Consider the following 18,859-nt stretch of genomic DNA (forward strand, 5'->3'; position numbering starts at 1 on the left):
TCTCATTGATCTCAAGAAATTAGAAATCGATTAGGTTGCATAAGAAAAAATTGATTTTTGAAAGAGAACAATCTAGATTATAGACTCTAGATTTATATATGTCGATGATTAAAAAAAAATCGTAGAACCTTTGAATAACATTAAAATGGACACCCTTAAATGTTTTAATCTCTGAGGTTTATAGACAAAATTGACAAAAAAATATATATATATATATATATATATATATATATAGAATAGCTAAAGTAATCTATGAACCTATGCGCTCGAGGATATCAATTTTAAGGTGTATAGTATTGGACTTGTTTGTTGTTTAAGTGTTTCTGGTTGTGCTCTGGTGTATGTGATGCACTAAAGGAGATTATTTCTTACCTTTTGATCCTGAGATTGACAAAACTTTCAGGAAAATTATATGGAGTAGAAGAGCATAGCCCACAGAGATGGCAGAAGATCCAATGCCCATTAGAAACTACTTCCAGCTAACTACTCCGACAACTCAGCCAGGAATTGTCGATGCACTTACAAATGCAAATAATTTTAAGTTGAAGCCTGACCTTATTCAGATAGCAAGGGATAACGCATTTAGAGGGCATCCATCTGAGGATCTCTATAAGTATCTCTATTCTTTCATTAAAATATGTGGAGTGGTCAAATAAGTAGAGTCTCTTGAGATGCCATTAAGCTAAGATTATTTTTGTTTTCTTTGCTAGATTAAACAACGAATTGGCTAGAGTCCATCCTGTCGGAGAGCACTAAAACATAGGATGCCCACCAGCTAAAATAACCAAATTGAGGACAGAATGATAATAAGCAGCTTCGTGGGAGAAAATATAAGGGGTTCCTCAGAAGTCTTTTCAGCATGGGAAAAATATAAGGAGTTTCTTCAAAAGTCTCTTCAACATGAGTATCCTGACTGGTTGCAAATCTAGTTGTTCCACAATAGATTGTCCAGTACCATAAAATTCATCTTGGATGTTGTCGTGGGAGCTTCAATTTTCTCTAAGATGGCTCAACCAGTACACACACCCTTCTAAAGCACCACCAGTTACAATTAACCATCAGACAAACCATGCACTAAAGTGGCGGGCTATACGAACTCAATGAGGTAAATTCTTTTAATGCTTATATGGCTTCACTTATTAATGTTTTGAGCCAATTGACTGCAGGAAGCCAAACGTCCGTGAATCCTCCGTCCATAGCATCTGTTATAGCCATGGCAACTGGAAGCTCGAACCAACAAGCGTTAGAGCAATATGAAGCTGAGACAACCAACTATATGGGCAGGAATCATGGTTATTTTGGAGTCCCACAATGGTAGCTCTCAAGACACACCACCCAGGTTTGTGTAATCATAAGAATCTATCTTACGCTAACCATAAGAATGTTTTGCAAGCTCCTCTAGGTTTTCTCTTTGCTTCTCAGTCACATGCTGAGAAGAAGTCCTCGGAGAAGCTTATGACTAAATTTATAAAGGAGTCCAAGAATAGGACCAATTTGCTAGAAAATATTATGCAAGGAGTCAAGATAAGGCTATCGCGAACATGGAGGTACATATCAATCAGATAGCTATTTCATTACATTCTATGTAGAAAGATAAGTTCCCTAACTACTCTAATTAGAAGAACCCGAAAGAGGACTGCAAAGTTGTGACTAATCTAGCCAATTTTTCGTCTCAAGCCAATCAAATACAATTTACTTTTATCGAACTGTGTTACTACTACTACCACTTCTAAAGGGTATTATTAGTGGCAAGTCTGGGTCAATCCGTAGGAAATAGCGAGAATAAGTTCGTAAAGTCAATTTCCTAGCTATAGCGGTAAATTAGGGGTTGGTGTGGATAGAGTGATAAATGTATAAAAATAAAGAAAGCAAGTAAATGTAACCTAAGATTGGAAATCCTAGTTCTGAGTGCAAGAAAGGGTTCCAATGTAATTTTAATCATCGAATTCTTTCAACTAAACATCCATTCGATTTATGGTTACATAGCGATTCACTTGGCTTAGCCAACTCATTGGCGCTACAGCTCAATTCGTTGGGTTAAATCAGGAAAACGCCCTAATTATCAATTAAAACCTAAGCCATAATTAACCTAAATGTTTTAATCCTATTGGGTTTAGTAGCGTTTATATAGTATTAAAATGATTCGCATTAAGTTTAAGGGTTCTATTATATGGTTGAGTCAATTGGATTGCCTAATTAACTAACCAAGTTATTTTTGAACCTAGGTTTAGTATGCATTTTAAGGTATATGGATATCGTATATTCCTTAGTATACATACATTAAACCTTTGCTACTCATGATTTTCGCTAGATGAGCAAGAAAGAATGCGCAAACTACAAATCCTAGCTAAGATATACATTTAAGGCTAGGAGCATCAACCCATACGTAAATATATATCTAGACCAAAAAAGACTAAAGAACATAAATCAAGATGCGTTCATTTTAATAATGAAAATCTCAAAAAATTACATTAGTTGTTGCTTCCAAAAAATAGAAAAATACTTACCTCAACCTTCCATAGACAAGATGTAGAGGAGAGCAACCAATCCATAATGACAACCCAAAATAAAAGAGAAATATAACCTAAAGAAGCTAGAAAGATAGAGGAAGAAGAAGAAATTCGAGCTCCATTTCGGCCTCCATGGATTCCAACTTCATCAACCATAAAAAATGAAGAGGAAATATAAAGAATCACGACAGTGTCCCGTCATCGCGCCCTAATTGGCCCTCGACATCCAATGCAGCGTTGCGGTGTTGAGTGCTTTTCGTATCCGTCAAAATTCGAAGCACCACGATGTTGATGCGCTTCATTGCCTTATGCGCTCTCTGGAATTAACACCGCTACGTTAGACCTCATTGAGGGTATTTTTGTTCTTTTATGTCCTTTGAAGCTCAAGATGCTCAGTATCACTCCTAATAGCTTCAAATTAACCCTATATGGCCCCTAACACTCCGGAATGCATAATTTTCTCGAGTTCCAACATAAAATAGATAACTAAATACATTAAATATAACAAGTCACCAAGATTAAAGACATAAAATTAGCTCTTTTCGAGAGCAAACAGTGACCCTCAGAAGCGATAAGAATCTACTTGGACCCATGGCTATTAAGGATGAATTGACAGAGTAGTTTGGAGGAAGAGCTTGCGAGAATGAGAAAGTTGAGGAACATAAGAAAGAAGAAGAGCTAGAGCCACCATCTTCGAGGAGGCCTTCTAATTCTATCCCTTTTATTCCTAATTTGATTCCTTAAACTAAGAGATTTCAATAAGTGAAGTTAGATGTCCAATTTAATAAATTTTTTAAAATATTTAAAAATTAAAAAAAAAAAAAAACTTCAGATTAACATTTCTTTTTTAGAGATGCTGAAGTAGATGTCAAATTATGTGAAGTTCATGAAGGACGTCTTTTCTAAGAAGAAGAAGTTCAACAAATATGAAACTATTAGCTTGACTGAGAAGTGGTGTGCATTGAAAAAGTAAAATTGAAAGATTCTAGGAGTTTTACTATTCCCTACACCATTAGAACTATACTGTAAATAAAGCTTTATGTGATCTTGGTGCTTTCATTAATTTAATGTCTTTATTCGTCTATGAAACCCACCACAATATCCTTGTAGTTGGTAGACCGATCCTTAACTTATCCACAAGGTATAGTAGATGATGTATTCATTAAAATTGACAGATTTATTTTTCAATTTACCCTCCATTATATTCCATTTAGAAAAACCTTGTGTGAAACTTATAATTAGTGTATCAATTAAATCCATAAACTTTCATAAATGAATCAACTTAGATTCTTAGTCATAATTTTCTTTGAGAATGCCCATGCATTTACTCTATCATCAATTTTAATTGAGATTTGAATAAATCTACACGTGTTTGTTAATTAATGTATAGATGATCTTCAAAGGTAATTATAATTGTTGATGTCAAAATCCAAACAAGGTAAAACACACTTGATCTTCACGTGACAACAACGGTAAATTTGTAATTTAGAGAGAAGAAGACCTACAGAATGAAGAAAAATGGCCCCTGATGCTAAAGTCAGAGATAGGGATACAATGGAAAAGAAGTCAGGAGTTCATATTCTAGAATAAGATCTAAATCCTACATCACAAGTTACCTCATGTAGAATTATAATGATGTATTTATAAGGAAAATGAGATGAAGTTTACCTTTTCTTCTTAAGATTGGATGAGATAGAATTTTCCTTATCTCACATAAGTTAGGATTAGATCTAATTGGATCAATGATTAGTTGGCATCTCAACTTATTTGAACCGAAATCCACTTTATCTTGTATTTATTCTCCCTTATCTTTTCCTTATTTTTTGCTTATTTGTCTAGTGTAATTTCACCTACAACATTAATGAAGGATTTTAATTTATTAACTTATGAAAATTTAGATGTTTAATTGACTCAAATTATAAGCTTCATACTAATTGGTTGAACAAAATCTAAATCAGGGTGTAAATTGAAATTCTACAAAAATCCAAGGTTTAAATTGATAGAATTATTAGCTCATAGTTTTAATTGATACAGTTATCAAAGTTCAGGAATATAAATTGATATTTTTCCTTTTTAAAATTAGAAAATCTTTATTTTAATTTCCAAATCTAATTTAGCTCTTCTCCAATGTTGAAATTGAAGGGAATGGAATATCCATAGCGGAAGCATGTGAATGCAATTGAGTCTCAAAATTCATTTTACAGAACATAAAGTAACTCAGAAGACGGAAATTGATAAACAACATTCATTGAGCATGCTATTTACAAGTGTGATTTACAGAGCAGAAATGGAATCAAGAACATACTCTTGAAGAACCAAGTCTTCTCGCTTTCTCTCCCGATCACAGAAAGATCACGATCTTCTCCTCTCAAATTCCCATTCTCAACAACTTGAAAGTAGCAACAATTACTTCAATAAAGAACACCATCATAAGGAGTCATCATTATTCTCTAGGATGAGAATCGGAGCAGAGTTGTTGGCTCGCTAAGAATAATTTTGGTAGAAGGAAAGGAGAGATTGTTTCCTTTTGTTTGAGATAATTATAGAGGGAAAAAACACAGGAGGTTGAAGATCAAGAGCATTCACACCCTCTGTAAAAATGCATTGAATAAGAGATTAAGGGAGAACGGTGATTATTAAAAATAACTCCCTCTACATTTTTAAAATTCAAAAATAATAATTTTGAATTTTAAATAATATATATATATAACCAACTTTATTATATATGTAAAAAACTATATGTTATATCACATATAACATATAACTTATAGTTTATATCATATCACATATAATACAACCTATAGTTTATTAATCTCTCATATAACCTATGGTATTAATATGAATCATATTCCCATTAATTTTAACTTATAGTTTCTATATGAATCATATTCAAACAATTAATATTTGAGTCATATTCATATATTCAATTCTCTCAATAAAACTTTATATTATAATGTATCATATACATTATACTTCATAATAATGTATCAGCATACATTGTATTAATTATATCACATATAATTAATTCTCTTTAATTAATATGAAAAATTCAAATTAATTTAAAATTATTTGATTATCATTCATCCTAATTGAGCTAACAAAGGGACCTTATGGACTTACAAATTGAAGCTCCAATGATATTTGATTTAATTACTGTCGGTCACTCCACTAAAGATCGATAGTTACATTCTTCGCACAATAGATATATTTCTATGTCCATTGGATATAACCAATCAATAGTGCATTGACTCTTCACGAATTGGTCGTAAGTATAACTGGGCCAAAATTACCGTTTTGTCCCTGTAGTTTCATCTAACTCTTTAAGTACCACTAATCCCTTTAATAAACAATTAGTCATAATCCCATTATAACTAGACTTCTCTCTGGCCAGTAAAAGGGTGAGGCCCTCATTGTTCAAGACCCAGAATCAACCCTTAAGGGTGCAATTCATCTACTTGCTATAACAAAGAGAGTGAATCACCAAAATGGTAAGTTTATTGAGGCAGTGAATCTGGTCACTCTCACTCATACAAAACAAATGACCGCCTTCATAGACGGGAGTTTACAACTCACCTAGGATTAAGGTCAAGTCATCTATGGTCATCCTAGTAAAATGTAAGTCTCTTCTAGCAACAATGTCATAAAGAGAGACTAATCATTTCGCGGCCCGGTCTTACACAAACTCTTTGCATAGGATACCCCTGCTCACATGTCTCCACATAAATGAACAGGATCAAATCATTTGTAATACTTTACAAAAATTGTAATAATTACAAAGTAGGCTATATCTATAGTATCACCAGGGTAAGGTACCCAACCTTATCTACTTACTACAGACCGTTCAGGTTATTACTTAAACATGATCCACCTATATGTCTCCACATATATGTTTAAGTAACATAAAATAGCTTAGGATCTTAGTTTATTGGATTGAGTCAACACACATAAAATAACAATTATTTTATTGATAACAATTTGTTTATAGATATTTAATAACTACAAGAATATAAGAGATTTAGGACACCAATCCCAAAAGAAATATTTATGGAAACCAAGATACTATTTTTTTATTGATTTAAATACCCTTATCACCTTAAACTTTTACTCTATAAATTAACTATTTAGGGCTAGTTTGATAATATTCTCATTTCTCACTTCTTTCTTGTTTCTATTTTTTTAAGTATTAGAAAAAGAGACATGTTTGATATATACTATTTGTATTTCTTATTTCTTCGAGAAAAACAGAAATAGAAATGTGTATAATACCTATTTTTTTGTTCCTTGTTTTTTAAGTGAAATAAAATTTATCACGCACAATACAATAAAATATATAACATTGATTAAAACAAATATATAACATTTAAGAGAAATTTGAGTTGTAATGAATGTGTGTTGTAATGAATGTGTGTTGTAATGGGTGAGAATTACAAACCAACACCAAATCCAACAAACCAAACATGGATTGGTCAAATTCATTCCAACCCATTCCATTCAGACCCTATGTTTTAGGATTCTAAACTTGTGTGCTGAACACCTCAAGATAAATGTCAAATTTGAAAACTCGATCACACCAAAATGTTAACAAATTCAAACCTAGGGACTAAAAATGCATTTTCTTTCCCGTCTTTTTATTAGAAGAAAAATTATTATATGTATAAATAAGAGAGAGAAAACTATCGCATAATTAATAAAGAAAATGACAAATATCAATTTATACTCGTGAATTTTGGAGTTGTATCAATTTAAACTCTAAACTAATAATTGTATCGATTTATACTCAAACTTTGGAGGTTGTATTAATTTAAACCCTGAACTTTTGTAAGTGTGTCAATTTAAATCCTGAATTTTTATAATTGTATCAATTTAAACCCTCCATTATGTTTTATTTGGATACACTTATGAAATTTCAGGGTTTAAATTGATATATTTATGAAAGTTCGAGGTTTGAATTGATACACTTATGAAAGATCGGGGTTTTATTAATACAATTATTAGTTTGAAGATTAAATTGATAAAATTCCCAAAATTCAAAGCTTAAATTGATATAACTATTAATTAGGATTTAAATTGTTATACCCAAATTTTATAATATAGATTGATATTTACCCTAAAAAAATTATGCATTTCATCGGCCCGTGAAATGATAAAGATGTAAAGTAATTAACATCAGGAATAAGGAATGAAAATGAAATTGATGGAGATTGGAATAAATTTACCTATTATGGGATATAGAATTCTTAAATTGGTTGGGTGAATCTTACAAATTGATTTCATTAGTGTTTGTGATCAAAATGGATTGAAAAATAAGTCTTATGAAAATGAAGAGTTATAAAACTTTTACTATTTCAAACCATTTTAAATTTAGTGGAGTATCATTAACTTTTTATAAATAAATAGAAAGAGAAATTGTTCATTTTCTACCATTTTTTTCCTTTCTTTATCAATTCATAAGTAAAAAATGCTTAGAAAAAAAAAATATCTTTTTGATCCGTAAGTTTTCAAGAATAGATGTATTTGGTCTCTAATATTTCAAATTTGTCATTTTAATTTATTGATTTTTAAGAATAAGTTTAAAAGGTCCTCTACCGATAAAACCATTAAATTTAGTTGATTGAAAGTTGACATGACGATATGACTTGGAAAAAAATATATTTTCAATTTTTTTTCTTTTCTTCTCTCTCTTCTTTTCCTCCTCTCTCCCTCCTCTTTTTTTAGTTATTTTTCAAAAAAAAAAAAAGTTTCAAGTGTAATTAGAGATGTCCACGGGGTGAGGTCGGAAATGGCTTCCCCGCCCCGGTTCCCGTTTACCTATTTCATTTACCATCTCCGTAAAATTATCCAGGATCGAGGGAATGATTCTCTACTGGAAATTCACGGAGATTGGGTTCCCTAAGAAAATTGTTTCTATTTAAAAAATAATAATATTTTAAATAAAGATACATGAGACAATGATAAGTTACCAAAAATAAGAATGAACATAGGTTGCGTTGCTAGATGATACTCTTCGGAATATATTTCTAGTAAGAGTTTATCACTAATCGGAGTCTATTTCTTTACTATATTTACAATTTTTTTAAAGTATTGCTAAGTTCTAAAAGGACTATTAATTGCAATTATCCTAATAATAATAAAATTTAGATAATATGATCAGAAACTATTTCACCAAAAGAAAATGTGGACCATAACATCAACCCAAAAAGATGAAGAAGGATGAAGAGAAATTTTAAAATTTATAAAAATGTTAAAAGGAAAAACTCATGTGGTGGTGCACTTTTGTAAATAAACACACTTTGTAACATAACCAATGGAACTTTTTCATATGACTTATATTCTTTGCACACATAATGAACAATGATTTCACTTGGAAAACAAACTCTTATAATTATTTCATGTGTCTTTATGATTAGTAAATTTTAAAATTAAATTAAATTAAAATCTCAAATTATTTTTGCACAATAATGAAACTATTAATAATGGGTGTGAAAGCAATGAAGGAGATTCAATCATAAACTAAGTATTGTTATTAACAAATTATTTCAATATATCATTCCTCCAATAACTAAAAATAAAAGGATGTATATATAGACATTTAGGACCATGGTGAACAATTTTTTATTTAAGAGAAAATGATATAATGAACATTTTTCATAGTGAAAAAAGTATGTTTATTATTTGAATTCCTTTTCAAAAATATAATTGGTTTTTTATGAAAAATAAAAATAAAAAATGACAAATGACAAATTGCAAAAGTCACCCTAAACTATGGTAGTAATTGCAATTATACCCTCAAACTTTCATTTGTAAAATTTGAGTCCTCAAACTTATACAAGTATTGAAATGAGACCCCTTTAAACTTACATAATTGTAGAAGTCGTAATGATCATATAAGTTTGAGGGCTCTTTTTATTATCTAGTGGTCCAATTTTTATAATTATTGTAAATTTAAAGGTTCAATTTTAATATTTGTATAAGTTTGAAAGCTCAATTTTTATTTTTTTTATAATGAAAAGTTTGAGGGTATGATTCATAAGTACCGCTATTCTGGGAGTGTAGTTTTTGCAATTTGTCTAAAGAAGAAGGCCTCAAATTAATTATAAATAAAAGAAAAATGTTGCATTACAAAACTTCGAATATTTGTGTTTTATGTTTAAATTATTTTTAGGTTTAGATTTCTTTTGTCAAACGATCTTTTTACTTTCGAAAACATTCATTTTTGTTTATTTTGATTCTTGCCTTTTTATTCATATTCTTTTAGAAAGTGATCATTTTGCTCAACTTTCCATTCATAATTTCAACCTACACACTATATTTAATTTCTTAAATTAGGTCAATAGCATCGTATTAAAAAAATTTTGCAAAATGTGAGTTATAATTTCGTAAAAGACCAAAGCCTACTTTTTTTTAGTATGAAGACTATTTTTAAAATACATGAGTCAAAAGGACCGAAACAAACTTAGGGCTTGTTTGGTGGAAGGCTTTATATATGGGAATTGACCCAAACATACAAAATTCATGTTTGTTTAGCAGGTTTCAACACTCTACTTGGGAATAAGCTATACTTAGGCATCCTCATTTCCCACCGCCGGTGTTGTTTATTCTATTAAAATATTTACCTAACTCATTTTTATAATAAAAATTTATTAAATGAATGTAATTACTTTTTTACATAAAGAATTAATTAATTAGCTAACAATGTCTTAAATATATTTAATTAATAAATTAGGATTAATTAAATCTTAATTAGTACAAAAAATTATTTTCAATAATAATAATTTATTATTTTTTTATAATCAAGCAATTATTTATTGAGATTAATTTTAATTTGATTTTTTATTATAAACATATAAAAAATTTAGTATTTTTTTTGTTAACATATCCTATTTTTATCTCATTTTTTACTTTTTATATAATATATTGTTTATTAAAATATATTTTCTTATATTATTTAATTAAAACTAAAATAACTAAGGTTGAACTTAATTAATTATAAAAATGATTAAATATTAGATTATAGTAAATATGAGTTCATTTATTATATTAATTGGTTAATTTTAATTAATTAAGAATCAATAACAATTTTAATTATAAATTACTTAATTTTTAAATATTTATAACTAAAATTATTATTGCTTCTTAATTAATTAACTTTTATCAATATATTGAATGATATTTATTTTTTATTTAATTAATTTATTACAATTATATAAGATTGTCATACTTAATTTCATAAATTAAATATAAACAAAAAATTTATTCATAAAATTCTAATAGCATTTCGTGTATACAACCAAATACAGTCATCTTTGATTTCAAGACATTCTATTTCCATATATCCTTTATTCTCAGGCATCTACAAAATCTTAAACCAAACGGCTCCTATGTGGTTGCGCTTGAATTTATTGTGTTGAGTTGGATTTCCTTTATTTCTCCTAATACAAATACACCAGTTTGGACGTGAAGATTTAAACCTCTAGTTAAATAATATAGAGAAATTTTCAATTTAGCTCTTAAATTTTGTGGATTGCATCAATTTAAATCATAATAATTGTATCAATTTAAACTCTAAACTTTCGTCCATGAATTCAATTCTTATACATGTATAAACTTGTTTAAATGTCATAATTGAAAATCTAAATTGATTCGCTTATAAAATTTAGAGGCTTATTTTTAGTACAACAGTTGTGGGGATAGGAAATTGAATTTCTTCCCCATATTATTGAGCTAAATTCACTTTGACTTAAAGTTTAGAGGTTTGATTGGTAAAATTATAAGTCTCACTCAATATTTATCCAAATAAAACGTAATAGAATGTATAAATTGATTCATTTATAAAAGTTCAAAATTAAAATTTATTTAATTATTAGTTCAGGGTTTAAATTAATATATAAATTGATATTTTTTTTTCCAGAAATATATACCATAACTAGAGCATAGTTAATCTACAACCACACCAAAGGGATTTTGATTTGTTTTTTTAATTTGATTTTGTGCAGGGTGCATTATTGCTTAATTAAGAACAATATAACCAAGTTCAGATTCTATTTCCTCTCTTTTTCCTTTAAGTATGGTATTAAATTTAACATGTCGATATTTCTATTAATATTTTTACATTATATCTTGGATGATCAATATTTTAATATAACAGAGACTAATACATTTAAATATCATATGAGTTATGCTTTCTTGAATAGTTAATTAATTTATTTAAAAATCATAAAAATGTTTATTTGTGAAAATTTTTAGTTTTAATAATTTTTTCAAAAATATTTTATGAATAATTTGATAGACATTTCCAACCGTTTGACATTGATATCAATATTTTAAACTTGCTTGTTAGGAGATGAAAAAGGGTTCTTTAACAGCACATTCCTTTCTTCCCTTTGATTACTTTCTTTTTACTTGAATCAAACTTGCCAATGGCTACCACATTCAAGAAAAAAATGAAAACCCCACAATCATTTTCACTCAGAATTCCAACGAAACCTTCCTGTTCTTCAGCCATGGCCATCATTTCCCACTCTCACACTTCACCACAGAGAAAACAGAGACACACATGTGGAGTGTCACCAGTGAGAGAGCTAAAGGAAATGGGAAAAAGAAATTGAAGCCAACAACCTGATGAACAGGTGAAGAAATTGCAATTTTATTGATCTAACTTTCAACTTTTGGCAACGGCGGAATAGTAATTGTTTTTTGTTTTTGTTTATTTCAAATTTTCTTTTTGTTCGATTTCGAACATCGAGGAATTCTTTTGCTTGATTGTTGGGAAAGTAAAAGGATGCTTGAGGGTGGGGACTTTGATAGGAAAGAAAAAGGGAAAAAAAGGGGAAAATATATGCTTCAATCTATTTTCAACCTCTTCTTTTATTGTGTTTTCTTTTCATGGGGCCCTTCACTTTTTCAAAAAAAATGTCTTACATGGAATTGGGAACTTGGTTTTTCTCTTTCCTTCTTTGTACCCTTTTGATGAAATGAAATGCATCTTCTGTTTGGTGAGAGAGTAATGAACCACATCTCAAACTTCATCAAATCTTGTTGTGATGAACCATTTGTCTTCATGTGTTTTTCTTTTATATCCATCAGCTTACATGCACTTCGACTAATCTCACGAGACAATCCGTCTGACTCTACAACATTTAGATGTCAAGTAAACTTATAGGATATTAAATTTTAAGTAGATGGCCACCATGAATTGAACCTATGATTTATATTAACCCTTTATCAAAATGAGTTTTTGGTTTCCTTTCTTTGTTTGTTTTGGCTTTTGAAGAGTGGGAGATTGCTACCCGAAGATTTTTCAAATTTTGGGCAAATTTTGTTCTATTTGTGTGACTTTTTGTGGCATGGTGTTAGGCACTTTATGTGTTTGAGCTTCAATCAACAAACAGATGATTCTCTTAACCATTGGGGTCATTCTTTTAGCTGAAACTGATGTATGTTGTTTTAAAATTTGCCAGTTGGTCCTAAACTAATAGGCTTTCACTGTCATTATCAGACATGGTGATTGTTCTGTTGACAAAAAGATCTTCAATCAATGCATTTTAGGCTGAAGAACCGCATATGTGTTGTAATTATTGCAGTTTTCTTTTCCATAACACATTGATTTCTCTGGTAAAGAGAGAAGTCTTTGCTTAATAGTTCTGATTCCTTCATATTATGGATTAAATATCACAATATATGTATAAAAAGATTAACATGAAAATATAATAAAATAAAACTCAATGGTGCCAGGTAAAGACTTGGGGAGTAATGAAGGAAGGAGGGGCAAAATGCCCCCCCTGAATCCAACTTAGGTTAAGAAAATTTTATAAAAGAATTAAGATTTTGAAGTTCTCTCTACCTTTTGTCCCCTAAATTTTCGACATCAAAAGAGTAAATATGGGAAAAGGTAAATTGTAAAAATTTGCCCCTCTTTCAGAGATTTATTAACTCTATACCCCTGTGTTTGGTTACATTCTCTAAAGATCCTGTGTTCAAGCCAACTTAAAACTTAATGACTTAAAATTAACAAATATAAATTTAAAAACATTGATCGTAGTCTTCAACTTTGCTTTGGCTGAGATGTTTGGAGATACCCTCCGATGTCTTGAGGACTCAAAAACTTACTAACACGAAATTCTTATTATCATAAACTTAATAACTTGAAACCCTTGTCTTCTAAAGCTAGTTTGGGGTAGGCAAATCCTTTCTAAAGATTAGTGGGAGGTGGGCATATGCAAAATATGAGTGGAGCCCACAATACCCAGTTATTAATAAATAAAAACTGATGGTATGGTTTAATTACTTTAACATATTAAACTTGCAGGTGGTACAGCAAATGGCTTTAGTGTTTCTGACAAAAGTTATGGGTTCCTCTCAATAGTTATGTGAAGAGGAGAGATATATGAGGAATAATTGTGGCCTACATCACATTCTTTCCTACCTTTGCTCTTTTTTGCCACCAAACCATTTTCTTTCTTCTCTTGAATCATATGGATGTGCTTGTGCTTGGTACAGCATAGCTGTAAGGTGAGCTGAGCAAAACATTATTCTCTTCTGTTTCTCTTTATTATGTCGTTTTATCTTTATATCTTTCTTTGGAGGAATAATTTGCTACCTATTCTTGTTTTTTCTTTTCTTTTCTTTCATTCTTTTTTATAGAAAATGGTTATACAAACAAGACATGCCTTCACTTTGGGCCAAACTTTTGTTTTGCTTAAATTAACATCAATATCATGACTCCTTTTTGTATTCTTTTTCCTTTCATCTGATTTCATGGTGTTTTTATATGAATTTGTATGAGATATTGCTACCCTCTCCATGATGGCATCTGAAGGGACTTATTCAATATGAACTGGGTAAATGTATTGAGAAATTTCAAAATGTATTTTTGAGCTAAAAGATCTTGAGAAACTATTCAACATGGCTGTCATTTTATAACCATTGAATGATATCTAAAGACTCGTCCAGTGGTTGTCCTGCAGCAGACTATTGAAACGATTTGTATAGAGAAATTATTTTAATGTTACTCTCATTTCATTGACAAGAAATTTTTTAACAGTCATAGCATAGGTAGTTTTAATAATGTCTCCATAAAAACCATTATCACAGAATGATTAATTATATCAAAGCACAACTCTATCAATAAATATGGATGAACAATCATATTATTAAAGTAAAAGTAATGGTTCTGAGTATGGGGTTAGTGCATACAATTATTTGATTCAAATCTTATTTTTGAAATTGAGGAGATGATCTGAATAGGCAGGCTGTGAAACCTTCTCCAACTTCCTAAACACCTTTAGTTACCTCATCCATGGTGACCGGGTTTAGTTTAGACTAAAATCTAAATGAAATTTGTTTCATCTAAATGAAATTTGTTTCATCTTAATGGAATTTGTTTCTTTTAAAATGTGGAAACTTTTTGCAATTACCAATAAGTCCCTATTTTGGCTTCCCAGACAGGAAGGGCCATTCTTTTGCTTTCTTAAAGTTTGTTGCTTCAGACAAAGTATAGTATTCACTAAGCTAGGCATCACAATTGAATGGAAAAAGGTGTATTAATCAAATTATAATTAACCCTTTTCCCATTTATTTTATTTTTCGATAGTGGAAAGTGCGAGTTGAGGTGAGTTGGCTGCTTTCTTTATTAAATAATGTTTTGAGAAAAATAGATGTCTTGTTTTTTCATGACAGGTTAGCTATGGGATTGGAAGTATTGGATGCAAACTATCCTTCAAAACTAAATCAAAACTTTAGAAACTCTTACGAAACTGATTAGTTTATAACAGATTATTTTCGTCATTTTTGATATCGCGTCATCAGAATATAACTAACTGCCATCACAGAGGATCTTGGACATCTTCATCCTCTTCCATTGGCTTGTGTAAGTTCTTGCTTTTTGTTTATTATTCTCTTCTCATTCTTATTTTAACACTTCCACACAAACATCCCCAAACGAGGGGAGGCCCCGATATCTTAATCATTGAAGCATGTACATTTAGGAAGAACAAAAAACATTGGAAGTTCCTATTTCTGCAGTTGGCTGAAGATCTAAAAAAAATAAGACGAGGAACCCCCTTCCCCCACCTGACTCCATATTGTGTGTGTGTGTGTGTATGTGTGGTGATGATGGCCTTTTAGTTTTTTTCTATGTCTTCATGGAAGTTCTAAACTTTTCTAATTTGCCCCGTCCTGCTTTATTACAATTGGCTTTATAAGATTTTTGCGCTCCTTATGAAAAATTTTGTGGCTCTACCTTGGAGATGGGATTCAAATAAGGATGCTGAGAAAATCAGTTTGTTTTCAGGGCTAAGGGGTCATCAGCATTACATTCTTATGTAGAAACCATTTTCATCAGCATCATTTTTGCTCCAAGCATTCAGTTGAAAAAGATTCCAAGCACTACCTCAAAGTTAAAGGCAGAAACTACAGAGCTTGCAAAATATTAGAAGAGGTATGAGTGAGATTGGCTATGAAAGATCAAAGTCATGGAACATTTACACAACTCCAGACCAAAGCCCATCATCTCAAACAGGCATTGGTCAAGAAGCTCCTTGGAAGAACTTTGGATCCTCCATGAATGCCATTTCCTTTGGCTTTGTTGCCACTGCAATCTTGATATCAATGTTCCTTGTCATGGCCATCTTTGAGCATCTGTTTAGACCAACTTCTCCTTTCTCCTCATCTGATGAAGTGACAAACAACTCCTCAGAATCAGGTCTGGCCGAGAAATTCTCAAGTCCAAATACGGTACGTTTCGAACTGAGTTGTTTGTCTTTACATTTGAAGTTTCTTGGGGTTTATATCACCATTCTTTGTTTAATATCATTATAACTCTTCAGTGCTCTCCCCTTCCCTTGAAACAAGTGTTTCAGTTGCTGAGGCCTTAAAACTACTTCATATCATTATCGAATAAGTCCTTTTTTCTCTTGAACAGATTTGCTTAAAAGATCAGTTGAAGGCAACTTCAAGCAACTTTTCTCTCTTTGTTCTAGAATAATTATAAATATGTTTATCTTTAATATCTTGGTACTTTCTACAATATGAGAAGATATCTATAACAGTTCGTAAAAAAAAAAATCACCCTTCATATTTCTTTTCATAGTCCAAAAACACGTATAGAACAAAGATACCTTGAGACTTGGATGTACATATCTTTTTCTCCAATGAAAATCGGTATTTAAGTCAATTCGTATGCATCTTGATTGATCGCATGACGCGGGATAATCTTTTGAAATTTTCTAAAATTAGTGTTGAGAAACTTGTGGTGTAGGATATTTGATTACCTAGATAGGGATAGTCATTTGAGACAAGGAGTGAAGTTGTGAAGTCGAGGGAGTTGTGAACTCCTGGGACCTATCGAGTAAGGAGTTAATAACGTATGAAATTGATGTTTTTGGTTGTGGGGCCAACGAACTTGTTGGACTAAATAGGAACTCCACACTCTCTAACTACTCGTCAACTTCCTGGATCAAACACCTCCTAAGAGAATACTGGTTCTACTGACTTGTTACACAAGTAGCTACATAAACTTCATCCCTTGACAAAAATTGCACAGAAAATAACTGTAATTTCCCTACTAGTCTTGCTTTTGTTACTACTATATTTCAAAAATAACTGCCATGCTAGGCTGAAAAATCCCCAAAAATCAAGTGTAGTTTGACTTTTGAGTCCATTCAAAGAAAAAAAAAAGAAGAATGAGTTTTTTTAAAAAGAAAAAGGGACTAATTTCTCTTCGTCTTCTTCAAGAACATGATGATCTTTTATCACAACAGTGACAAGACAAAGAACATCAACACAAACCAGTAGCAATGATTACACAATACATGCTTTTCTTTTAAGGTCAAGTCATTGTGCCATTGAATTGAACACTTGGGAAATGATTTTTTTTTTTTTGTTTTGTTGAGTGTGGCTTTTCTGTGACAGGTGTCAACATCATATGCATCTGATTTCTCAGTGTTGATGCCAGGTCAGCACATCCCCACCTTCATTGCTCAACCAGCTCCTCTGCCATGCCAAAGAGAGGGGATTTACTGGCCATCTCATCACCATAATTTTTCAGGTCCTTGAAGCAAAATAAATGATGTTCTTCTTGCCTCAATTGAAACCAGTTGATGCATTTAGGAAAACTATCAGCTTTGCTTCTTCTCAGAATAATAGTAATAATACTTGTGCTTCTTCTCATCCACAGGGAGATTTGCTTAAATGCTGATACTTCTTTTCCTTTTCTTATTTTTTTTCCTTTTTCTTTCTGGTTCGCATCTGTAAATTGATTATCAAAGAAGTCACAAGTATTTACATGAGTTTTACTTGTTTGATAAAGATTTAAGTAGAAAATCACTTCACTTTTCTTTTGTACTCTTTTAGGCTGATTCAGGGTACTTTCAAATGTTCTACATTAGCCTCTTTTTTTTTTCTTTTTTTTAAAAAAAAAAAAAAAAAAAAAAAAAAAAAAAAAAAGAGAGAGAAAAAGAAAATTGAGAACTTACTTTAGCTTTTAAATTTTATACAGAAGTAGTGTTCTACTCAAAGGTTTAAAATATCGAGATCGAAAAAATATTGAGGTCCCAATTTTGATCAAATATCGACGTGGATAGATATTTCTTAAAAAAAACTACAAAAACAAAAAAGTCCAAAAGTAATATTTAAATTGATAAGCAAACATTTTATGTTTTTTAAACAAGTTAAAAAATGTTTATTATTTATATTGTATTTTATTTTCGTGATTACTTTATTGATTTTTTTAATGATATAATGAAAATGTATGTCGAACTCATGAGATGTGAAAATGTCAACGAAAATGTTTGACAAATTTAATACCATGGCTCTACTTTTAACTTTTAAATTCTATGTAAAAGTTTTGTGTGTGTTTAAAATACATTTACAATGATTTAATTTAAAAAATAAGTCATTTAAAAAAAACCACCCCTCAAAATAGTTTTTCAAGTATATTTTAAATAATTTTTATAAAAAATATTTAAATAAAAATTAATTTTTAAAATAATATTATTTTTTTTTTCATGTCAATTTAAATGGACCCTTTATGATTCTATTTGAAGTTTGGTATTATTTTTTATAGAGGAAAAAAATGTATGCACAACACCTGTGCTTATCAAGTTATTGGTCAAATTGTTAATCTAGGTACAATTTTCACTTCTAAGTCCATTGTCAAATTTGGAAAGAGAAATTTTCAAAAATAGAAAAATAAATAAAATTATTTACACAAAATAATAAAACTTTAACCTTCTTTGATAAAAACTAGTAAGGATTGATAGAAGTCTATTAATGTCTATAATCGTTGATAGAAATGTATTAATATCTATCAATGTTCATTTTTGCTATTTCTGTTTCTGAAAATAATTTAACCT

At 30.3% G+C, this 18,859-nt stretch overlaps 1 protein-coding gene across 3 annotated transcripts; it reads left to right on the forward strand.

Annotated features, from left to right (window-relative positions):
• Nucleotides 1–13,869: 13,869 nt before the first annotated feature.
• LOC120092185 lies at nt 13,870–17,813 on the forward strand. Of its 3 annotated transcripts, XM_039050419.1 has the most exons (4): nt 13,870–14,018; nt 15,186–15,375; nt 15,799–16,241; nt 17,418–17,794. In XM_039050419.1, exons 3-4 carry the CDS (start codon nt 15,948–15,950, stop codon nt 17,559–17,561), a joined length of 438 nt encoding a protein of 145 aa, XP_038906347.1. In that variant the 5' UTR covers nt 13,870–14,018; nt 15,186–15,375; nt 15,799–15,947; the 3' UTR covers nt 17,562–17,794. The 3 variants fall into 3 exon arrangements, with proteins under 3 accessions (XP_038906347.1, XP_038906348.1, XP_038906346.1); XM_039050420.1 differs by lacking the exon at nt 13,870–14,018 and having other exon boundaries at nt 15,073–15,375; nt 17,461–17,813; XM_039050418.1 differs by lacking the exon at nt 13,870–14,018 and having other exon boundaries at nt 15,086–15,375.
• The last annotated feature ends 1,046 nt before the right edge of the window (nt 17,814–18,859 follow it).

Source organism: Benincasa hispida, chromosome 11 (assembly GCF_009727055.1).
Source record: "Benincasa hispida cultivar B227 chromosome 11, ASM972705v1, whole genome shotgun sequence".
Lineage (NCBI taxonomy): Eukaryota > Viridiplantae > Streptophyta > Magnoliopsida > Cucurbitales > Cucurbitaceae > Benincasa > Benincasa hispida.